This window comes from Populus trichocarpa, chromosome 2 (genome assembly GCF_000002775.5).
Source record: "Populus trichocarpa isolate Nisqually-1 chromosome 2, P.trichocarpa_v4.1, whole genome shotgun sequence".
NCBI lineage: Eukaryota > Viridiplantae > Streptophyta > Magnoliopsida > Malpighiales > Salicaceae > Populus > Populus trichocarpa.
This window is the reverse complement of record NC_037286.2, coordinates 23,760,565-23,785,846: the sequence shown is the minus strand read 5'-3', so window position 1 is coordinate 23,785,846 and position 25,282 is coordinate 23,760,565. Positions and strand designations below refer to the sequence as shown.

General features: G+C 31.9%; 2 protein-coding genes across 4 annotated transcripts; one reads left to right on the top strand and one right to left on the bottom strand.

Annotated features, from left to right (window-relative positions):
* The first annotated feature begins 1,659 nt into the window (after nt 1–1,659).
* Nucleotides 1,660–6,303, top strand: LOC7471168 (uncharacterized). Of its 3 annotated transcripts, none has more exons than XM_024594570.2 (9): nt 1,660–1,804; nt 1,922–1,994; nt 2,367–2,567; nt 3,004–3,185; nt 3,344–3,518; nt 3,607–3,818; nt 4,410–4,535; nt 4,680–4,783; nt 5,521–6,303. In XM_024594570.2, the coding sequence occupies exons 1-9, from the start codon at nt 1,759–1,761 to the stop codon at nt 6,052–6,054; spliced, it is 1,653 nt and encodes a 550-aa protein (XP_024450338.2). In that variant the 5' UTR covers nt 1,660–1,758; the 3' UTR covers nt 6,055–6,303. The 3 variants fall into 3 exon arrangements, with proteins under 3 accessions (XP_024450338.2, XP_024450339.2, XP_024450341.2); XM_024594573.2 differs by having other exon boundaries at nt 1,750–1,804; nt 2,333–2,567; XM_024594571.2 differs by having other exon boundaries at nt 1,694–1,994; nt 2,333–2,567.
* Nucleotides 6,304–11,566: 5,263 nt separating this feature from the next.
* Nucleotides 11,567–14,556, bottom strand: LOC7471167 (GTP cyclohydrolase 1). Its single transcript, XM_002301769.4, has 3 exons — nt 14,286–14,556; nt 13,796–14,032; nt 11,567–12,977 (listed from the first exon to the last, which is right to left on the bottom strand). Exons 2-3 carry the CDS (start codon nt 14,007–14,009, stop codon nt 11,794–11,796), a joined length of 1,398 nt encoding a protein of 465 aa, XP_002301805.1. The 5' UTR covers nt 14,010–14,032; nt 14,286–14,556; the 3' UTR covers nt 11,567–11,793.
* Between the last annotated feature and the right edge of the window lie 10,726 nt (nt 14,557–25,282).

The window sequence follows — 25,282 nt, the reverse complement described above, 5'->3', positions numbered from 1 at the left end:
GTGGAATTTATAATGTGGTAACAATTATGTTTTAAAGTGTTATTTGTTAAAAAATATATTAAAATAATATTTTTTTATTTTTTAAAAATTATTTTTGATAAAGTACATCAAAATGATATAAAAATATAAAAAAATAATTTGAAATAAAAAAATAATATAAATTTTATTTTATTTTTAAATATTTTTAAAATATAAAAATAAATAAACCCTCAATTAAAAACTATATTTTTAAGATTCAAAATACTTGGAATATGGGTGTGAAATCGACTGGCAACGTCTCCGTCTTATTAAAAAATGCTTTTGATGGACAATGCCCATTAAAAAAAGTCATGTGCGAGAGAGCGTGGCCTTGTAAACCCAAGCGTGCTTAAGCTTTTCTTCTGGGCTAGGCGCGGGGGCCTTCCTTCTAGGCCTACGTGTCTGTTCTTTTTAAATAGCCTCTAGTTTTTTGTTAACTTTTTTTTTTTAATTTATAATAAAATTAATCTTAAATAAAATTATTAAGATGATATTTATAAATTATCCAATTGTATTATATAATTTTCAACAAGATTATAATTTTTATAGTAATATTAACAATTAATATATAAATTATTTTCTATGACCTAATATGCAAAACATTTTTAAAAAATATATTCATGAATTTTCAATAAGAAATAAAATATTTATTTTATTGTAAATTTTATACATAATTTATCAGATAAATCATTCTTTTATTTTATTTTATAACTGCATTAAAATTATAGTGTTATATTTTTTTATCGAAACATGTTTTTTCAAATCACAAAGATTTTTATTTATAAAACATAATTCTTGATAATTTTTTTTTAAAATAAATAAATAACAAAATATTGATTTTAATTAAAAATATATGTTTTTCCTCACTAATTTAAATTATCGAGTTTCTTATAAATATTTATTTTTATTATTTTTATTTTTTTATTAAAAAACATGCTACTAAAAAAAAGGCTTGTTTTTCTGGAAAAAAAATGAATTAAAAAAATAACCTAATATATATATATATATATACATATATTTTTAAATTTAAATCATTACCTTTTTAACTAATATCTGTTTTAATAATCATAAAATCTGATTCATAATTAGATATTGATAAAAGAAAAAAGAAAAGAAATAACGCCCAAGCCATGAAAGGATGGATAAAATTGCCATCAAGAAGAGAAAAGACGAACACGTGGCATGATGCAACCATATTATCATTCATTGACTTGTGGCTGTCTCCATTAACCTCTCATGCCAGGTCAGAAGCCAAAACTCTAAGTAAATTTTAAAGAGTGGTTAGGAGTTTTAAAAGTTGTTTGTTTTTTAAATATTTTTATTTAAAAATATATTAAAATATTTTATTTATATTTATTTATGATATTAATAAAAGATGATATAAAAATATTAAATAAAATTTAATTTTAAAAAACTGTAAGTTTTTGAAAACTTTATCCTAAACATTCTAGGATTGTTATTTTTTTTTTATTAAAAAAGTGATATTATTTTTTTTATTTTTTTGTTTTGAATTACTTTTTTTTATAATTTTGAATCATTTTAATATATTGATGGTAAAAATAAATTTTAAAAATTAAAAAAAATTATTTTAATTAATTAATTTGTTTTTTTTAAAAAAACAGCAATTACCATTATCACTAACAATACCTTAACCGACAAGAAAAACCTGCTTGAAAAAAGGTCTCTCTTGCTCTTCCTCCCCGCACACAGAAACCAACTGCAACTAGCAAGCAAGCAAACATGGGCGGCGGCGGCGGCGAAGATATGCCTCTCGGTTTCACCCCCGGTATCCCGTTTCTCTTTCTGTCTATTACTTTTTCGGCTCTGTGTTTTGGAGTGAATGAGAGAATTGTAAACGGTGGTAAGTGGTGATTGATATACACCTTTTAATTTGCTTATGCAGCGGAAGAATCCTCGGTGGAACAAAATTCTTTGCAATCATCATCATCTCCTCCCGGGTCCTTCTCTTTTCAAAGGTATCTCTACTCACTATACTAATCTTTTGATAAATAGTTCCTTAATCTCTGTCTGGTTCCTTTTTGCTTGCCTAGAAAGTAACCACTAGAACAGAAAAATTGAAGCTTAAGCTTGACATCTACGTTTATTGCTACTGTTGAGTTTCCAAAATTAAGCATAAATGAGTGGTAGAAAAGAACTATCTTGATTGACCCTCATGATTGTTTCTGCCTAATTTTTAGCAATAGCTTGAAAAGGGTCAGTCTTTCTTTGAAACATAGAGAAAGGCCCGCTCTTTCTGTTTCTGTTATTTTCGCTCAGTAACCAATTGGGATTTTGCATTTATTTGAAAATGTAGGTAAATTGTTAAATCTGAGTCTGTTTGTGCATAGATTTCAAGAGAAAAATGAGGGTGGAACCATGGATGGAGAGTGTGGGTCGGTGTATGAAGGATCTAGAATTCCTTCAAGTTTTTTGGAACTTCAAGCCAACCAAAAGAAGGCGAGTACTGCTTACAGGGAAGTCTTGCAGAGTTATGATCAGTTGAAGGATAGAAGCAAGAGCTTGGAGGAAGGAAAGAGCAAAATCTTGAGGTATTCACAGTTAGTTTTCATTTTGACTTATTGTATTTCGTAGTTTTAGATATTGGAGGAAAAGAAAGGGATGAATTTTGAAGTATCAGTTTGCTTTCCTGTGTATGGTAAGTGAGGAACTACTTATTCAACTTGGGTGTTCTCTAGGATTTTGCTCTTGAGAGGCAAGGTCCACTGGAGAAATATCTTTGTATGTTAATTTCTGTTGGTTGTACTGATGGTGCATTTCAGCTTATGCCATCTTATGACGATGGTTGCCTTTAATCGGGCTCCTTTTTAAAATTTTTGGATTTACTGCATGTTGGCTTTATGAAATTGACTTGGCAAATCAGGACCTTGGCTGTTTCAAGAAATAAATCTTCTTTTCATTATTATAATCATCATATTTGAATATGTGATGTCTAATGTAAGTACACATTGTATATGATTTTCACAGTTATACTCCTGGAGGATGGATGGAGAATGTGATTGGCATGAAATTGAGTGACTTTGATGTGCCAAACACAACAGTCCTCCTCGTAATCGGTCCAAAGGGATCTGGGAAAAGCAGCCTTATAAATAGAATTTCTAAGGTGTTTGAAGATGACAAGTTTGCATCTGAAAGAGCTCAAGTATCATGTACATGCTACTTTTTTGTCACTTAAATGCCATTTGAAATCAAGATGTTGTGGATCTTTTTGATGGATGCAATCTTCACTTTTATTTCGGACAATTATTTAAGAAAGTAAATTTACTCATTTCATTTCAGTGATACTTGAAGTTATTTCTTGCTGCAGATAACTCATCTGCTGCAGATGGAACCTACTTCCTTCAGGAATATATGATCCCAAGAAGTTCATCTTCTTTCTGTCTTTATGATACCCGTGGTTTGTCCTATGACTCATATGATAGCGCTAACATGCTCAAGAATTGGATCACAAAAGGTGTTCATCATCGGGAGCTCATTATTAGGTTTGAATTTCTAGCTTCTCAGTATTAGGTTTGGCAAGCTTAGGTTTGTTTTACATTAAATAATTTCACTGCTATGATTTCCTATCAGGCCATCAGATAATTCACATTTGAGGAACCAAATGAAGTGCAAAGCTCGTGGGAATGGTTGTCAGTCCAAGGAAACCAGGATGGTTACCTTTGTCATATTTGTTGTTGATGGGCTTGCAGTTCTGAAATCCATGGATAATCTTGTAGACGAAGGGAAAAAGTATACACAGATGATTGCTAAAACTTTTGACTGCCCATATATATCGTTTAATGGTACAAGGAAATTCTGCTTTCTTTTCTTAAATTGTAACGCGTTTATGGTCAAGCACATGCATATCCTCAGAGGTTCATAGCTCCTCTTTTATATCATCTTTATATAATTTCCAAGTCAATTTGTTTTTCCAAGAGGAGCTGCTTCTTTCACTGTACAGTTATGCCTCCGGGCAGTGGTGGCCATCAGCCAAGCTTGAGAGGGTTGTGGCCTCCTAAAAATTTCAGAAAATCACTCTAGTCCCTGAATTTTAGGTTTGTTTCAAAATTATTCTAGCCCTCCATAAAAATCTAATCCACTCTCCGGTCACTGCTTCGAGGCTCTCCACAAACTAAAGTTTCATGTCAGAAGCCCTTAAGGTTCTTTGATGTTTAATTTTGTGAAACCTCTAAATTTATTTCTGACAATAACAATGCTAGACTGGTTAGTGTTCATCGCAACTTCATAAGAAATTAGAACATAATCTGCATGTCTTTCTTATAAAGTAGTTTGTCCTCTAGTTATGGCCTTAGCTCATCTTATTTTCAATCAATGTTTTCTTATGTTCATATTTACATTAATTGCCTAATGTTTCCTGATTCTTATCATTGCAGATGATAAACCTGTGGTTGTTGTTACGCATGGTGATTTACTTTCACTCAATGATCGTGCCCGAGTGCGTGTTCATTTGGGGGAGCTGCTAGGTATTCCCCCTGCGAAACAAATTTTTGACATTCCAGGTGATCCCATCTGGTTCTTTGATTCTTTTCTTCTTTGTCATAATTGACCTTTTCTGTGAAATAATTGTATATATTTTTATTTGTCAGTAGGACTTAGTAACAAAGATCTATGAAGATTTAATCATAACCATTTCCTGCTTGCAGAAAGCCATGATCCAGTAACTGAATTGACAATAGTTAACATGCTGCATTATTCCCTGGAGCATGCTGATAAAAATCTTCCTCACAAACGCCAGATAGCTAAAAAGGTTTGGTTTATATCAATCATCTCTGCACTTTTATTTTTCCTGATTGGTAGCTTTCACAAACATTCGACTGTAGAAACTTCTATCTTTTCTTTTGAGTGGCAATGATTTGTTATTCGCGTGTCCCTGCCTGAGATGTCAACATGGAAAGTCTGTGGCATGGTATCAAGACCACTTTAACAAGATTCTTTTCAGCTGTAGGAAAAACTTTCGATGTTTTTATGGCTCCCAAATTTATCTATCACAATATTACAGATATCATGAATGTTTGTCTAAAGTATTTGTGGAAGAACCACATTCCAGGACTGATCCCACTGCATTTCACCTTATTTCATTTGGGCGGTTCTTGCTCTGCTATTTTTTATACCTACTATCCTGCAATGCACTTGTATCCTTACGGCTTGATGTAAAATACATTCATATTGAACTAAATTAGATTTGAGAAGGCTTGCACTGCTTGGAAGATCAGAACTTTCCTTCTCCTTGAAAATGACTTTCTATGTGGTGTTTTAGATGAAAATTTATTTTTTCATGCAATTGAATACTAGGGAGACTGACTTTTATAGCATCATCGTGAACAATCTGTATGTCATACGTATATTTGGATAGTGTCCAACTTGTTTTATCAAACTGAAACTGTGACATGGTACATCACTATACGTTTCTGCTACTGAATAATACTTGTCATGGCTTGTCTTTCGGCAACATAAAGTGTGCTGACTCTGATAATTTGCTTGCAGGTTCGTAGTTTAAGCCTCTCCTTGTATATCTCTCTCTTCTTCATTCTTGCAATCGCCATCATATCAATCTACATACCGCCCTTGCTTATTCAACACCCCCCCATACCAAAAGCTCATGCTGATCTCCCTCAATCAGACGCTCTGGTAGATCCCCCCTTGTCAGAAGCTCCTGTTAACGTGGATCCCCGTAACTCAGAAGCTCTTTTAGATCCCCCCAAATCAAACGTTCAAGTGGATCCCCCTAAATCAGAAGCTCTTGCAGAATCCCCCAGATCAAAAGTTCATGCCGATCCCCCTATGTCAGAAGTTCCTGTTAATGTGGATCCCCCTAAATCAGAAGCTCGTCGTTTAGATACCCCCAAAGCAGAAGCTCTTCGTTTAGATACCCCCAAATCAAAAGCTCGCGTGGATCCCCCTAAATCAAAAGCTCGCGTGGATCCCCCTAAATCAAAAGGTCTTGCCAATTCCCATCAATCAGACGATCAAATTGTAGATTGGCCTTCTGTCAGGCACTTGTGGTTAGACGAGAATTAAATGTTGGCTGCTGCTCTGCTTGTTTGATGTGTATTGGTCATACTTTGGGGACGTCTTTGTACATATATAAGTGGTTTTGCAGACTAAGAAAGAAGCAAGCCAGCTTCGAATTGGATAACTTGTGTCACAGTGAGTTTTTGTTGTATTTGTGTAAATTATATCAGAACTGATGATTAAGGGGTCGCAGCCCTAGCTCATTGAAATGTTGTTCTCATATTTCAGGAAGGCATTTCTAATTTTCATTTTGCATCTCTCAGTTTTTCTATTGTTTTCTCTTTTTTGAGCAGTAGGAAAATTCTATGATATTAGCTCTCTCTCACTTCTATAAATACAGCTTGCTGAAGGAAGAAATTTTGATTAATCTTGTGGCCTGACTCGAATTAAGAAGTTGAGCAATGGAGCAGCATCCCAGTTCTGTCCTTGTTGCTAGTTGCTGCTACTAAGTCTTCAGCTCCAGCTGAAAACAACACAAACTAGATTTCCAATGAATATCTAGCTTGGATGTGCCACACATTGAACCAGCTTCATCTTTCCTCTGACAGAGACGTTAATTTCTTGGTTCCAAGTGCCTGTCAGTTGCCTGTTACATTGCGGAAAGGCCTTGCAAGCCTCTGAAAATTGACAACAGCTGAGGGATCTGTAGTATTTTCATTTCTGCAAATGCAACGCGGATTTTGCTTCCCTTTTCAACTCCTACGCACCACATACCTTATTTCATTAAAATTTCCCAGACTGCTTTTCATCAATCCTAACCTTTTTCTAATGCTAAACGTGAAATACCGGGGTGGCATAAGATTTCCATACCCAAGCATCATTCTAAAATGGCTCCATCAAGATGTCAACTGGCAGTCTCAAGGATCTACATGCAGCAGAAGCACTGAATCAAATGAAAAGAATACCTCCGGAAAAGAAAAAAAACTAAAGGCAAGTGTGGTGCGAAAATTTTAGAGACTATTCAGACAAAAAAAAATGGAAAACTAGTTTTTTAGGTTTCTAAACTAGTAAAACACATTTTAGAGATTCTCTACCGTTTACCTTTACTGGTTTTCCATTATTCTCCAAACAAAGAAAAAACATTAATAATTTATGTCAGGAAGTGTTATAAATATAAAATATCAGATATATAGCGACAAGATAAATACACACCTCCAGTACTTTTTGTTTAATATGACCTTATATTGGCCTTTTAATACGTGGGGGTTGAATGTTCAAGATAAATAAGGTCCGAAGGCTCAGTTTCCATGTGATGATGGGATTTCTAATTGTTTTGTTCCATTGACAGAAACTGAATAAATGAACCTGCATGCGAGTCTTGGTTAAAACGAGACTGCCGCACCAGTCACCAGTGTGCCTTTCAATGCCGTGATACAGGACGAAGAAAAGGTTTTAGATAAACGAAAACTTTATCAGGGAACAAAGTTATTAACCCTTTGTGATTTCCAGTGCGTTCATCAAAACTTGCCAAGAAGTTTGACTGTCAATCTTCTGGCACGCAAGTTCCAGAGAGAGAATTAAATACAAAATGAATCCTCAAGTTCCCAGAGTGCACTATATAAGCACCACCCCTCTCTTATTTTTTGAAACAGAAGAGTGATACTTGACACAAAATCTTTCACTTTCACTGTTAAAAAGCTATACAACGAAGCCAAGATGTCTGGATCCAACAAGTCTTCGGGTATACCAGGTGGTGGTGATGCAAGCAAAGCTCCTGCAATTGGAGCTACTGTCACTGGTTCTGTCACTGGCTCAGGAAAAGATGGGACCATGAAAGCTCCTGGTCAAGACGTTCGCATATATAGGGATGCTTTTGAGAAAAACCCTTCTGGATATTTTCATGACTTGCACAAGAAGTAGAAGATGCGGAGTCTGTCTTTAAGTCAAAAGAATAAATAAAATGTTGCTATGGTTGTTCTTTCTTTCAATGCTAATGAAATTTAAAATGCTGCACTAGCAGCACTTATTTCTACTGCTTTATCTTCTCTTTTATCTGTTCTTTATGAGCATTTAAAGTATGATTTCAGAAATCATCTTGTTCACATAGCTTTTCTTAAGTCAACATGCATATATTTATGATATCTCCTTAATTCTGCTTAAAAGAAAAATAATTCTTCAGAGCTTGTACTGAAACAAGTAAGCAGAACATATATTAGTGTTTCATGGTGTGCTATTTCTCTGTGCTCGTCTGCTGGCGGAATTGTTCATGTGGCCACTTGGTTTCAAGGTCATTGATCATCCTTTCTTTGCCAAACCTGCCTTCCTTTATTAGTGTTCTTATTTCTTACCAAGAATTCATCATTAAAAGAACTAGCAGTAAAAGAATCACCGGCATGGCAATGAAATTCGTGTGAAAACCAGAAACACGACAAGGCAGATATTTATATTTCATGCTGTCAGGGCTAAATGTAATTCTGCCAAGAACATGTAGCACGCCTTAAATTTAACAAGTGAAAACTAGGTGGTATCATAGAGTATCATGCTAGCATGTAAGGAATCCTGACAAATGAGGTATAATATGTTGAAAACCAGGTGGTATCATATAGATTGATCATGAAATTAAAATTTCATTACAGAGATTAAAGGAAGCACATTCAAAATATGATCCAGATGCATGGATTCCAGTTTATCCAGATGAGAAAAAATCCAGAGTCAAAATACTGGGATAGCGTAGGATTTTCATACCCAAGCATCATTCTAAAATATCTTCACCAAAGATGTCACCTGGGAGTCAAGCATCTTCACGCAGCAGAAGCACCGAATCAAATGTAAAGAATAGCCCCGGAAAAGAAAAGAAAAAAGCAACTGTGGAATGAAAATTTTAGAAACTGTTCAGAGATTGAGTAATTAACGCTCTAATTTCTTAGAAAACTAAAGTAAGATTTATATTGAGTTGGAAAAACAATTTAAAAGTTCTTCACCGTTTTTCTTTATAAGTTTTCTACTATTTTTCAAATAAAGAAAATATATGAACAATACAGTTTTTTCTTCTTCTTTTATATATAAGAACCTTTTAATAATATAAGAGATTAAAATTATATTTTTTATATTTCATATTTAATTAGTGCCGGGAATTCAATTATATTATAAATGTGATATAAAGATATTGACAACTGTGAATAAAACTATAAATTCAGATATTGACATTTTAGAAAAACTGAAGTCAGAAAATGAAAGACTAAAACATGATGTTCAGAATATAATATTTATTAATCTAAAAAACTTTTTTCTTTATAAGTTTTCTACTGTTACAATAATACACACACACACGTACCTTTTCTTTAAAAAATTAAAATTATTTTTTTATATTTCATATTTAATTGGTGTCGGGAATTTAATTATATTATAAATTATAAATGTAATATAAAGATTATTTTTTTTGAGTTAACAATGGGAGTTCTGGTTTTTTTTTTTTTCCATTAACTTAAACTGAAATAAATGAACCTGCATGCAAATCTTGGTTAAAACGAGACGGCCGCACCAGTCACCAGCGTGCCTCTCAATGCCGTGATACAAGACGAAGAAAAGGTTCTAGATAAACGAAAACTTTATCAGGGAACAAATTTATTGCCCCTTTGTGATTTCCAGTGCATTCATCATCATAACTTGCCAAGAAATTTGACTTGCCAAGAAATTTGACTGTCAATCTTCTGGCACACAAGTTCCAGAGAGAATTAAATACAAAATGAATCCTCAAGTTCCCAGAGTGCACTATATAAGCACCAGTACCCTTCTCTTATGGTGGAACAGGGAAGCGATACTTGACACAAAATCTTTCACTTTCACTGTTAAAAAGCTATACAACGAGGCCAAGATGTCTGGATCCAACAAGTCTTCGGGTATACCTGGTGGTGGTGATGCAAGCAAAGCTCCTGCAATTGGAGCTACTGTCACTGGTTCTGTCACTGGCTCAGGAAAGGATGGGACCATGAAAGCTCCTGGTCAAGACGTTCGCATATCTAGGGATGCTTTTGAGAAAAACCCTTCTGGATATTTTCATGACTTGCACAAGAAGTAGAAGATGTGGAGTCTGTCTTTAAGTCTAAAGAATAAATAATATGCTGCTATGGTTGTTCTTTCTTTCAATGCTAATGAAATTTAAAATGCTGCACTAGCAGCACTTATTTCTACTGCTTTATCTTCTCCTTTATCCCTTCTTTATGAACATTATAATTTCTGCAATCATCATGTTTACATAGCTTTTCTTAAGAATCTGTTGGATGTTCATGGGCTGTTATTTCTCTGTGCTCGCATGCTGGCTCATGTGGGCAAAAAGAAATTAGAGATCTTATCCCATGCTAAGAATCTATGTAGTTTCTATGTCAATGATCATTTCTTTAGCCAACCCTGCCTTCCTTGATCTATGTTTTTCTACCAAGCATTCATTATAGAAAAAAAAAAAAAAAACTAGCAGTTAACGAATATATATACCAGTTTGGCTATGAAAATTGAGTGAATCAAAACTAGAAATATATAAATTTACATTTCGTACTCTCAGGTCTAATGATTCTGCAACACGGTACAGCAGAATTGAAACATCTCTCCTGGCGTACGTAAATTGTTGGGTTATCCGATATCTGTTGTGTAATGCAGTAATGAAATAATTGGTTTTGGTTGTGATAAATTTTGTTAAAGTAATTTTTGTTTAGGAATATATTAAAATAATATATTTTTTAAAAAATTATTTTTAATATTAATATATTAAAATTATTCAAAAACCCACAAAAAAAAACTTAATTAAAAACTAAAATAAATTTAAGAAAGAATTATACCACATTGTCAAACAACACCAAGAACATGTGAGGAAAATAATTTGGGAATTTTAAGGTTGTATGATCCTACTTAGGTTTTAAGTATTATTTGGCAATATGAATATTTAATTCTCACCTTGACCATCCACTCTTGAAAATCCAATTATTTATCAAAGACATCATTTATTATTTGAAGTATCTGGATTTATTGATATTTATATTGTATTTATTATTTATTGAATAAAAAATTTAGATATTTTACAATATTCGCTATTTATTATTATTTATTAATCAATAAAAAATAAAATAAATAATATATATCTTTAAAGTATGTATTGTATTAAAAAAATCTAAATATTCAATAAATATATTTATATAATATAAATATATATTTCGGTTTAGATTCAAGCGGATTTCATGTCGGATTAATAATATTCTTGTCCAAAAAATACTTATTCATTTGGGTTGAGTCAAATTAATATCTATTAAATTCAAATTAAATTTTCATCCAACATAGATTACATTTTAGTTTTGAGAAATGTAAAAATCTGTAAATTGAAGAATTGTGGATGGTGCAAGTGGATGGCAGGAGCATTTAGCATTTAAAATTGGAATAAGGAAATTAAAATAAACTACTCTCTTATTTTCACTTCTATTTGTGGGTAATCAGAAAAATCTTCCCACTTCATTGTTGTTACATGAAACTCAGTTCCTCTCTGCTAGATTAATCAATCTATGACTGCTATATATATGAAAGAAACAAGAGATAATAAAAGTAAACATTCAGAATTTCTATTTCTTTTTTATTTTCTTTTTCATGTGATGAACTTATTCAGTCACATGTCTAACAGGAAAATTGTGCCAAAAAAAGTAATCATGAAAGATGAAAGGCCTTAAATTTCATTCTAGGGGTTGTGCAAAAGAAATATGCAACCAGGAAAAGGCGTAGGAATTAGATCAAATCACTTGCTAAGACACACTAGCTAAGTTTGAATTAGAATCCTGATCCTCCTGAAGCAGGATTTGGAATGTTCTGCAAAAACTTGGCCCTTGCAGCGGGGTCGGTTGAAAATAGACCAAGCACAGCAATTGTAGCTGTACTACTTCCAAATTTCTCAATACCTCTAGAAATCATACAAGTATGGTTAGCCTCCACAACGACCACCACATCTCCACCTAATAAGGATGAAGCAGTCTCGGCAATCTGCCTGGTAAGTCTTTCCTGTACTTGGAGCTTGAAACCATAAAAACGTACTATCGACTGTAAACGAGATTTAATGACAGGGGTGATTTCTTCAGCATAGTACCCAATATGCACAACACCATAAAAGGGAAGTAAATGATGCTCACACTGGGAACAAAATGACAGATTCAGCTCGGTATACATCCGTTTATCATGGCTGACTTCCCCATTTTGTTTAAGAGGATCCATCCTGCCACAAGCAAAGCCATTCAGTTTCGTTTCTAGATTTGCGTTTTGGAAATTCATCAACCACTTGACAAAATGACTAGGAGTTCCAGCAAGCTCTTTCCGTAATGGGTTTTCACCCAAAGAGATGAGGATTGAAGTAACTGCTGTAACCATTCCTGTGTTGGGTTGTCCGGTAACTTCAGCACTCGAGGAATATTGGGACGGACACCAACACTGCTGCTTTGAGTCTTTCATCAGAGTTTTATCCACATTTATTCCTCTGAACTTCAGTAGACTAAAAAAATCATCCCAAACATCAGCAAAATCATTTTCAAAAACACCTGAACCTGAATGGACCAATGCCTTAACCCAACCTTGGAGATTGGAGTCAAGGAAAGGTGGCTCTATATTTGGGAAATGAATATGTGAACATTGGAGTATGACGGCAACACCGGCTGGCTTGATACCAAGATGCAGAGCTGAGCAGATTTCATCTGCCAAACGCTGTGGGTCTTGGAGTCTTTTGGCAAACACATCAGCAACTCTTGAGAGCTTGCTTAATCCTACAACCCTCTGACCAGATGGGACATAACCTATTTGACACTTAACCTGGAAAGGAAGCAAGCAAGATTCACAGTATGAAAACAGGTCAAGATCCCGAACAATCACAAGCCCGCCTGCTCCGCCTGCATGACCAACTGCATCATCCAAACCAACTTCTGGAAACAATGCACTTTGAACAATGTCCTTTGCCTTTTGTTTATAGCCTGAAAAATGCGATAAAGAACTTGCCACAATGAGTACTTAGCAAAGTCAAACTTCCATCTCCAAATTAATCCTATTTAAGAAGCAATCACAATAAATAATACATCCACATACAATTTTTTGAACCAAAAACTCATTTCTTTCTCTTCATTCTGCATCAGAATCATCACACAATTTCAGATGATATTTTACACTACACAAGGAGCCATTTAGAGCTTATAAGTCAGTGCATCTAAGCCGCGCATAGAACAAAACCATTTTCTTATTGAGGAAGTGTGTCGATGCATCCGTGTATTTGTTACTTATTATCAATTTATGAACAAAGGATCGACTTCAGACCGCGATCAATCCTACCACCAGAGCCTGCCTAGTTCCAGGGTGCTACTGTGGAGTTGGTTGTGAGAACTTGAGACCAATCATAGAATTTAGAGGTCATACACATTTGTTTTTGCTTAAACCAAGAAAAAAAGGACAATAAATGCGACATTAAAATGGAATGATATATGAACAAGACAACTTAGGTAACTCAAACTGAACCTCATCAAAGAATGCCTCAAAAGAGAATCCTTAAACTCCATGAGAGAAAAATAAATCAGTCATCACACAGGCTAACAGGGTTAAAAAAGAGAGCCAAGGAACCAACCAAAGACAAGTTCTTACACGCCAAAAGCAAAATACAACCATGTAGTGGCAACTATTGTTTAGGGCTGGAATGCAAGCATGAATATTTCCTCGCCAAGTGTGTTTAATTCAGATGAGAGTTAATGATTAAATTAATAGCAGGTGTGGAAACAAAATTAGAATTTGTTGGGATAATAACCTTTGGTTCCTTCTCGAAGCGCCTTGGCAACGCGAAGCGGGGTCTTTTTAAGGCCTTCTCTATTAATGTCCTCGCCAAGACCTTGCAAAAGAACTTTCACAGCATCCTCGATAGCTACAGTCTCCAGTTGGTCCTCAAATCCCAGATCAAGGCAATCAAGTTCCACTCCATTCTCAATCTCTTTATTAAAATGTTCCTCATCCAAAGCGCCCATTGACAAACCACAAATACCACCAACTACACCAACCCCAGATCCCAAAAGATCAAAACAAAACCAAAAAAAGAGTTTACTGAATCAAATAGTCACCAATAAGCCTAAGAAATCCAATAACAAAACAGAATGAATGTTAAAAACCAAATTTTTATGAGAAACTATGATAAATTTGAAACTTTTAAGCACCCGGATGCCAAAACAATCAAAGGGATAAGGGAAACAATCTTTTCAGGCACCCAGAAATGAATCAACAAGAAAATTCAGAATCTGAGCTACCTGCTGAAGAAGAAGAGCAAAAGAATGATGGACAGCAAAGAAGGTATGGTTTAGGGGAGGTGCTGAAAGCAGATGTGATAATAAGTATATATGGCTTACAGGGAGGTAGGGAAAAGACAGTGAGGGGGGAGGGAAGGAGGCGACGCAAAGGAAAGCAGTGGCCGGTGGTGGTGGTGGTGGTGGTGCGGAGAGAAACGTAGGGTAGCCGTTGATCTTAGAAATTTGTGGATCCTTTAGGCTCTCATCCGAATGATAAATTTTTAGTTGCTCTCTATTTATTTATTTGATAAACGTAGGGTGGCTGCTGCACTATCGCTATCTTTTACTTCTTCTTTGTACCTTTTCTCTACTTCCTTTATGTCACAGAAAATTATAGAATCAAATTATAAATTAGTCATTTTAGTTATGAAAAGTTAATTAAATAGTTTTTTAATTCCAGGAATTTCCTTGATTAGTGTTAATCAAGCTTAATTTAGTAATGTTTTTATTCAAAAAAAAGGTATTATCTTCTCATCAACAGTCATATTTTTTATTTTAAAAAATGTTTTCCATCCTATCTATATCTTCATTAACCTTTTCTATCTCTTAAGAATATTAACATAAATTAGAAAATAACTCATGTGTGAATTAAATATTTTATATATATATATAATATTTTTAAGACTATGAAGACTAACCAATTATTTTTTATAAATTACAGGGACTAACTTTTTAGGAGAGTGATTTTGCGAATCTATGACCATCTGACGCCAGCTGGGGTGATGCCAAATGCCTGGGTAGTGATGGCAGTTGGTGATGGTGGTGGGACCAGAAGATGGGTATGGGAGAATAGGACAGCCACCAACCCACGTACCAGACTTTCATGGATTAAGATTTTCCGTGTGATCCGGATCTAAGATGCCCGATACCTAGAAAAAGCTGTGAGGGATGCGGTTTGAAAAAAAAAAATCATCGAGTTAATCGTGGATTACTGATAATTTGAATAGATTATTTTTATTTAAATAATATTATTTTATTTATTTTCTTAAAAAAATAATGGAATTGACTGAGATCATTTTTTTACTATTTTTTACTTGGACAGTTTGATTAACAATGGTTTTATCGATTTTGTTGAGCTTAAAATTTACTTAGGCTCGAATTGAGTTGTGAATTTTTTGAATTATCTTGATGAGTTGAGATGAGTTGAATAACTATGAATGATGATATATTTTTTATTAGGATAGTTTGATTAACAGTGGTTTTATTGAATTAATTGTTTTTTTGTTGAGTTCAGGTTACATTTTGAGTTGTAGATTTTTTGAATTTTTTATTTTTATTATTAACGTGAGTGTTCAGATCAGTTTGCGTGTACCTCAACTAATCTCACAGATCCTAAAATTAACAATTATATAAACCTCAAGTGGTTGAATTTTCTTATTGGATCAAGTTGGACATCTATAGATGATTCCATATTTTCAGTTGTGTATTTGTGTTAAATGCTCAGCTTGGTCCTTATAAAAAGATTGGTATTCTATCAAGTCCTATATTTTTTATTTTAAGGGTCTGTTTGCGAATGTGATTGTGGTTGCTTTTCAAAGTGATTTTTACTTGAAAATTTATCAAAATAATATATTTTTTTATTTTTTAAAAGTTATTTTTGATATCAGCGTATCAAAATGATTTGAAAAAACTAAAAAATATTAATTTAAAATAAAAAAAATAAAAATAATAATTTTTATAAAAAAACTTTTAAAAAACAAAAATAAACAGAACAATTTAGATGAATTGTTTTTAAAGAAGCCGTACAGTAAAAGAGCTCAAAGATTTTGAAAAAATATTATAGCTTCACAATAAAAAGATATTGTTCATTAAAACAGTATAATAATAATTTTTCTTTTCCATTTAAAAAATTTAACAAGGACATTAAAGTTTTTTTTTACATGAAATAATGGAAGATAATCTGTGACTAGATATTGTCCTAAATGAATTAACCTCAGATCGTGTTTTACAATTACGTATAAAATTGATTGACGTGTAAGATGATAACAAGTCTTAGGTTTCACCTTCCACAGTGTGTAAGAACCCCCCCTCCTGTTTTTCTTTGACCATAAATTCCACATTTATTAAACTTAATTTTATTCGATGAATTAATCTGAAACTTAATTGATTGAACTCATAGTTTTAAAAAAATTAATTTGAAGTTGAATTAATTAACAGTCAATCTAGTTTTATTTTAAAAAAATCAAAATAATATAGCTATTTTAATAAACATTGGGTCAATAACACAGGCCCGAACTTGGACTGCCTGATCTGGCGAATCAAAGGAATTTGGAACCTTTTTGGAATGAGAAAGGACAAACAGAATAGTGAGGTAAAGGCCCTCTGCTTGATGAAGACATCACATTGCTTGAGAAGAGCGTGGAAGACATTGGCTGCAACTTGTAACAACCAAGTTGGTGGGAGTGAATCGTTGAATAAAAGACATTGGAGGTCAATGCACGTTAAGTGTATCTTTGCAATTGTGGTTGTGTTTTGAGAAACGTAATTTTTAAAATATTATTTTTTGTGTGGTTGTTTTATTTAAATTCGCGCTTGAATTGACTTTTTCATTAAAAGCATGTTGATATTGTTTGGTTGAAATTACAATTGAATATGAAATGATGAAATATAATATTAATTTTTTTAATACATGATATTAAACAATTAATACATATTTAAGATTAACAACTTGTAAAATTAAAAATTCTACAATTCTCCCTTCAAACTTGAAGCAATTCTATCTCGAATACAATCCATATGTGAAATCATGTTCCCTCTATATATTTGTGATCGTGAAACAACATTACATGAAAAATCCTGAGGCATGAAATTAGGATGACGTTCAAATTCATTACAAGCAATATCTTGTTCGAACTTTCTTCTTATATAATTATAAAAAGCCATTTACGCAACAACAATGTACACGTGTCTTATACGGAAACACTAACATGTTTTGCAAAATTCTTCTTTTTTTTCCACACCCCAACAATTCGCTTAATTACACATCGAATTGAGGAATGAACCTGGTTGAATAACTCCTCCCGACTTCTTGGCTGGCCTCGAGGATGAAATTCTGAATTATGATATGTTTCACCTCTATATGGACCCAGAAATTCATATTCACTTGGATAACCAGAGTCAATAACATAATACTTTCCTGCATTCACCCAAGACATTTAAAATAAAAATATTTTCAACCATAAGACCAAAAATTAATTAAATGAGAATTTTTTAGAAGCTTTATTGTTCAATCCAAAATACCTTTTGGCGGTTTTGGAAATTTGATATTTATAGATAGCCTCATGCAAAATTCTTATGACATGTGCACTACCTTCTTATCCAGCCCAAATAAAAGTAAATTGCATGTCGAAGCTACATGTTGTCGTAATGTTCTGCGTTGGTGCTCATTTCCTTCCAATAAATAGTATTTGATTCTCCTGAGACACACAAGCACATACATGTGTGCCATCAATTACTCCTATATAATTCTTAAAAAAAAATTAAAAACATTAATTGTAAATGAATTACCAAATGGATTATATAATGAAACTGAAAAGACAAATATATTCAATCACTGATAATCTTAGATGTTACCTTAAAATATAGCATACATCCCAGGTTCATAGTGATTTCTCGTGGTGTAGTTGAAAATTCTGGATCAACTGGTTTTATTATTTCAACTAGTAACAAACACACAACATTTAGAACCTTGTTGAATTACTTACTCACTGTTTCACCAGAATATTGAAATCTCTTCTAGACCTCCCTATTAGAAGTACTCAATGCTAAACTATAAAGAAACATGTCAACTTTTTCTATAACACTCATCTTCCTTGATAGTTTCATTCCATACTGTGTTTCTAAAAAAAAAAGACTTTGAAACGTCGTTACATCCATCCTAAATATATTTACACAACTATCCAATATCTATTTAAAATTTCATTCAACCGCTACATTCATGTGTACAATACTAGTTTACAACGATCAAAATCTCTATGCCAAAATGAATCGTCAGCAGCGTCGTCGTCATCTTCATTATTGTCGTCATTGTCGTCTACATTAGTATCATTAGTATCACCACTACTAAAACTGATATGACTACCACTATTCCTACCAATGTAGAAATGTGAAACATATTAAACAACATTGTTCATAACATTTTCATACTCCCTTTCAAAAAGATCATTAAACCAATTTGCATCCATATCAATAATTTTAATTAAATAAAACAACATATTATTTGTTTTTGTTAATGTACATGTGTTATAAGCTTTACATTCAAACCTCAATAAATCACATTACTTTTATAGCAATTATATTTTTTTTATAATTTTGTTAATCCCCTTTAATTTTACAATAAAAAACACTTTATACACTATTCCTTTCAATTTCATTGATTTATCTTACTATTTTGTTTACAATAAAATCCACCCCTTCCTAAAATCTTAAACAATTAATATGTCTCACAAGCAATCTGTAATTAGTCAATTATTACTATTTTGTTTGTACAAAAAGTAACAATAATGTCATTAAGAAATTGGGTATAACATAAAGCATGAATATACAATAAAAGAAAGACAATTTACTACAATAAAAGATGCAGGTTGATATAATTTAATGAAAATTCTTTGAGAGAGTCAAAGAAGATGAGTTATACCATAAATGTATTTGAAAGAGATGTGTTCAACTTTATTGAAATGGTGAATTATATAGGCTGAAAAAGAAACACCCGTGAACATACAATACAGGCACACTCCATCAGGCATTCAAACCTAAATTTTTCACCTAAAAGTCTCGTGTTCAATAGGTTACAATAAATAACAACACAAAAGCATACTCGACACTTACTGGAAAAGTCAAGAAAATATTGGTTATAGAGTACACAACTACAAGTCTTTGCTAACAACACAACAAACACATAGTACACATGAAAAAAATATGGTATGTCCTCTTGAAGACAACAAATAAAAACTAGCAGCAAGCAGCACATCAAAGCTCCACAATAATAACATCTTAATCATGCAATGACAACAACAACATAAAAGACAGCAACACAAACAGTTTCACATCTACAAAAACATTTATGTGTTAATCTGTCTCTCACAAAAATTCAACAAAAACACAAAGAAACCATATTGCAAAAAAAAGTTCACGCACTGAAAATCAATTTCATAGAAAGCAAAAGTGAACAAAATGTTAGGTCTAGATATACAATGCAACTGAAATTAATATTATGTATATACATCATGTAGCAATTAAATAAACAAATCAAGGCAATATATGCCAAAAATATGCATGATTCTCAACATTTAATTTAAAATTTCTAGTGATCTTAACAAATAAAAAAAAGTTTTGAATTCTAAGAATCAATTGCAATGTTAGTTATCTAAAATGTGTATGCTATATTTTGAGTTTCATGTCAATATCAAGTAATCTATAATTGAAGTTCCCTTCAAAGATTGAAATGTACCTCATGGTTTGAGGTTTGATCTCCTCTGAAACGTTAGTTTTAACCATTGAAGTTTTCTTTTCATAGTTCCAAGTGTTCAACATTTAATTTAAAATTTCTAGTGATCTTAACAAATAAAAAAAAGTTTTGAAATCTAAGAATCAATTGCAATGTTAGTTATCTAAAATGTGTATGCTATATTTTGAGTTTCATGTCAATATCAAGTAATCTATAATTGAAGTTCCCTTCAAAGATTGAAATGTACCTCATGGTTTGAGGTTTGATCTCCTCTGAAACGTTAGTTTTAACCATTGAAGTTTTCTTTTCATAGTTCCAAGTGTTCAACATTTAATTTAAAATTTCTAGTGATCTTAACAAATAAAAAAAAGTTTTGAAATCTAAGAATCAATTGCAATGTTAGTTATCTAAAATGTGTATGCTATATTTTGAGTTTCATGTCAATATCAAGTAATCTATAATTGAAGTTCCCTTCAAAGATTGAAATGTACCTCATGGTTTGAGGTTTGATCTCCTCTGAAACGTTAGTTTTAACCATTGAAGTTTTCTTTTCATAGTTCCAAGTGTTGCTCACATTTCTCTTCTACTTCTACCCATGAAATATTCAGTAGTGAATCAATAAAATTCACTCCCTAAAACAACTTCATTTATGGAATGAAACTCCGCCATCACTTCTTGAATGTTGCACCATTTCCTATCCATAAAACCAACTGTGCAGTCACTTCTTGTAGAGACACTGTCAACCAATTTATCTAAGTGCGAAAAAAGTTGTGCTCCCATCCCAAAGCCTCTCTTTTTTTTAACACTCTTACTGGAACAATTTTGAGTGGCTTTTCTCTTACCACCACTACTAAGGTTACTAGTATTAACACTAACATTGACACCAGCAAGCATATTGCTCATGTCGTCAACAAAGTTTGGTATACTATTTTTCTTGGAATCTCCACTGCCCTCTTCTGGGTTAACATCTTCATTAAATGTATTTTTGGTCTTATCACCCACTCCAACATCACCTAAAAACATTCATTGAGAAGGTGCCTAAGCAAACTTACCGATAGCCACAATGTTTGTAAACATGATATCATATTCACCACAAAGAGCTGGCTCGATACCAGAATGCCTGAATTTCTTAGCTCCACATATTTCCTATAAATAAAAGAAACATTAATTTAAATGAATATGAAGGATTTAAAAAGAAAAATTAGAGGATTGTAGTTAACTTTAAAGATTATTGCAATAAAATCAGACCTGAATCTTAGATTTTTACCACTTATCAGTGGCATAAATAGTTCTCAACTCTAAACTTTGACCAGTTTGCTCTTTAAAGGTAGTAGTTATATATTTCTAACCAGCCTTGTCAGAATGAATGTTGGGTCTCTATTATCTTTATACAAATGTCATAAAATACATGTAGCATCTCTATAGTCCAACATGTCTTATCTTGAGATTGAGACTCTTCCATGTTCTAAGCTGAAATGAATTTTCTAACATAGAATTAAACAATTAATTTTATTAATTCTATATATTAAAAATGAATTTGTAGTGTTAATAAATTATTGTTAATGTTGTCTATGAAAATCTGGGTAGTTTTCAATGCTACTGTTTTAAGCATTATTGAAGTTTTGTAAATAAGTTTAGTGATTGAGGTCTACTGTTACAAACTTATATGTTGATATAATAAACAGTTAAATTACCATATTTTAGTGCAACAAATAATATAATAATAGTCAAAAGCTTAAAACAGTAGCCAAAGTACGAAAAATATGTTGCCATGAAGATGTAATGTTAATAAATTAAAGTTCATGTTGTTTATGACAGCTACTAAAGCTCAAAATTAGTTATAGTACGTAAAAAAGAACTTTATAATGAAGTTTTGTATTTTATGAGTGGTATTACAATCTTTATTTCTAATGTAATATACATTATGATTAACAAAGCATATTGATGAAAATAAAATAATGGCAGGGAAAGGTTAAGTACAATAGAGTATAACTATGTTTAATGAAATTGCAATTAACTAGTAGTTGTAATACATCATTGTTCTACTTCATACAAACATTAATTAATTATTGTAATGGATCAAATGATTGTTTAAGTGTTATGTTTGCAGCTTCATCATCTATTTTTAAGTTAATTAAATCTCTACATCATAGAAAAGACTACATTAACATATTTAAACTATATATCATAAATCAAAAGACAATAATGCATCACAATTAGAGCATGAGTTAAAAATCATAAGAACCATCTAGGTGGTGGTCCAGTGGTAAAAGCTTGGGATCAAGAGGTTTGCTCCCTCTGTGGTCTCAGGTTCGAGCCCTGTGGTTGCTCATATGATGGCCACTGGAGGCTTACATGGTCGTTAACTTCAGGGCCCGTGGGATTAGTCGAGGTGCGCGCAAGCTGGCCCGGACACCCACGTTAAACTAAAAAAAAAAATCGTAAGTGTAAATTTTCTAAGGATACAATGTCATTCAACATACAACAATTTATAACCTAGTATAAAAAGAATCAAAATTTTCCTAACATGTTATGTAATGAGTTTCACAGTCCAAACAACAATACTTAATATGTAATGTAAATGAATTTTGAAATACCGTGACAAACAAATATGTGTTTAATAAGTAAAACAATATTGTATGTTGCTTTTTTTGGCTTAACAGTTAAATTATCTAACTTTGAACTTTTATGTTTTCTCTTCCTTGTATGAATTTTTCTATCAATTTATTTCTTTTCATTAGGCTTTTGAGAATCATTTTATAGGTTTTGAATTATTTTTGTATAAAAGTTGAAGAAACTAAAGAATATATGCCTACTGGGGAATCAATATAACAATAGCATTTTTTCATATCTAATTGGATTTTCATCTCTCAAGTTTCCGGGTCTATCATAGAATCAATTGTCAGGATTAGATTATTTTTATAGTATCAATTAAATCGTCTAGCTTTGGATATTTTTCTTTTTTCATGCTTCTTTGATTTTTCCTATGTTACCATTTATTTCCTTCCAGTAGTCTTTTGACATATAGGAGATTGATTATCTAGAACTTTGATTTTTTTTTAATAATCATGCTTACAACCAAAAACAATTTAGTGAATGTAGGATCAAAACCAATATTAGTCTTTATTGAATTTGTGTTGCATCGATACTGACTAATATATTTAAGCAAATACTCCTTTTCTCTCCAATTCAGTTTGATTCCTATGTTATAGTATCTAGTACTTGATTTTAGTTTCTTGCACCATATTAATCCCACTAATAATTTTTATGAGTAATTTGTTTTTGGTTTATGTTATGTCCTTTCTACATCATTTACAAAATCTCAGCTTTCTACATCCTTTCATCCATTCATATGTTTTTTTGAACTCAAAATAATCGAAGCTACACTTTAAACCTTTGTTCATTTACTTTATGAAATCAAAATCAGTAAAGTTATCGATCTTCTAAGTAATGCAATTGAGAAAGAAAAAGATTAGAACCATTTATGGCTTACCAGAATTATCAAGAGCTGATCAACAGTTCATGCAACAATAAATAGGCATACAATTTCAATAATGAACAAGATTTAGCTAGATTTGATATTTTTAAGAACATGTACAGTTGAAATTAAAGAAATATTGAAATCGAAATTTACCTAGATTTTTTTATGCACAAAACACTTGCATGTTCATGAAAAGGGGATTACAGGACTAGTGGTGGTTTTGTAGATCTTGGTAATGGTTGGTGGTTTGTGTAGATATGGTGTTGGTTTGTGGGTTTTATAATCATCCATGGAAGAGAAAAAGAAGAGAAGGGGTCGGTGAAAAGGTTGAAAAACATGGTCGCTGAGAATAATCATTTCACTAGGCTATCAGGAGAGCAGGGAGGAGAAGAAAGGATAGAGGGATAGTTTGGTTAATAAAAAATTAAATGGTCTTATGGCTTTAATTAGTTTTTACACAGGAATCTTAAAGGCAGGTCAATCTTACTTTTGATTAACTTGTGGTTGGACCAGACTTTTGACATGGGTCTTGCTTTTTTAAACCTGTGCTTTAATGTTTACCAAAAACTCATTCATTGTGGTTAAACCGCACCACATTTTCTACCACAAAAACAAACACTTTTAGACTTGGTTTGATGCTGGATTGCAGCATACATGAAAAGCACGTCTTAACAAGGTCAATCTTAGTGCATGTTTGTTTTTGTGGCAGAAATAGCATTTTTAAAATTTTTGATTTTTTTTCTTGAAATTATTATTTTTATATGTTTTTTAATTGTTTTGACATATTGATTTCAAAAATAAATTTTAAAAATAATAATAATATATTATTTTGATGCATTTCTTAATTAAAAACACTTTGAAAAACAACCGTTACCACAATACCAATCATCGACTATTAAAAGAGATTTAAAAATTTTAACTTGAAGATTGTTTTCTATGTTTCAAAAATTTTATGATTATCAAGATATAATTATTAATAATTATTCAATAGAAAAGATAGATATAAAAAAATATAGAATAAATAAAAAGCTGTGAGAGCCACGGAGCTTATAGTTTTCACACTATTAAGCCAAAATATACTGTGAGGTCTTCCAAAGATTCCTAAATTTGGCCGTAGGCTTTTCAAAACGCAAAAGTTGAGAAAGCCTTCCTTATGGTTTTTGCGCAAACTCTCAATAGTTAAAATAAACACAAATTTTTTTTTAAAAAAATAAATATGTAAAAATATTCTTATTAATTTTTATGAAATTGGATATGATTTTTTATTTTTTTCATCTATCTCTCTTTCATTAAATAATTCTTGATAATTACATTTCTAGCCTCGTGAAATTTATCAAACGTATAAACACAATCTTAAAGTCAAAATTTTAAATTCTGTCAAGACCTGCTTTTCACGTATATGCTGGATTGAAAATAACACGGTGCTGGTGAGCACCAAGCCAAGCCACCAACCCTTTTCATATGCTTAAAAAGTATAACTTAATATATTTAAATATTTCTCTCTATTTAATGGGTCAAAACTATTAATGTCTAATAATTTGGATTTCACAAATATTTTTTAATTAAATATCTTTAATTTTACTTTTTTAATTCAAGTGTCTATATCTTTTATGTTTTTTTAATCAATTTTCTGTATTTTATTTTTCTCCTTGAATGCAAACACCTCTATTTTTTTAATGGATATGTGTAATTCTTATCAAAATTAGAAAAAAAAATCAAAATCAAAATCAAAATTTAAAAATATAACAAGAAAATTATTCTTTTTATTGTTATTTTAAAATTACTCTTTGCATTAAAAAAACTCTAAAATCCTAAATTAAATAATAATAACCACGACCACAAGTTAAATTTTTTTCTCCTTTATTTTGATTTAATTTTTCATTTCTTCTTTAACTAAATAATTTTTCTCTGTTTTTTTTTTTTTATGAATAGCGGGTCCCTTGAGCATGACCTGGCACGTGTTAAAATGTCCATCAACATTTTATTAATAACGGAGACACTTAAGTGAAAAAAATTAAAAATAGAGACCGA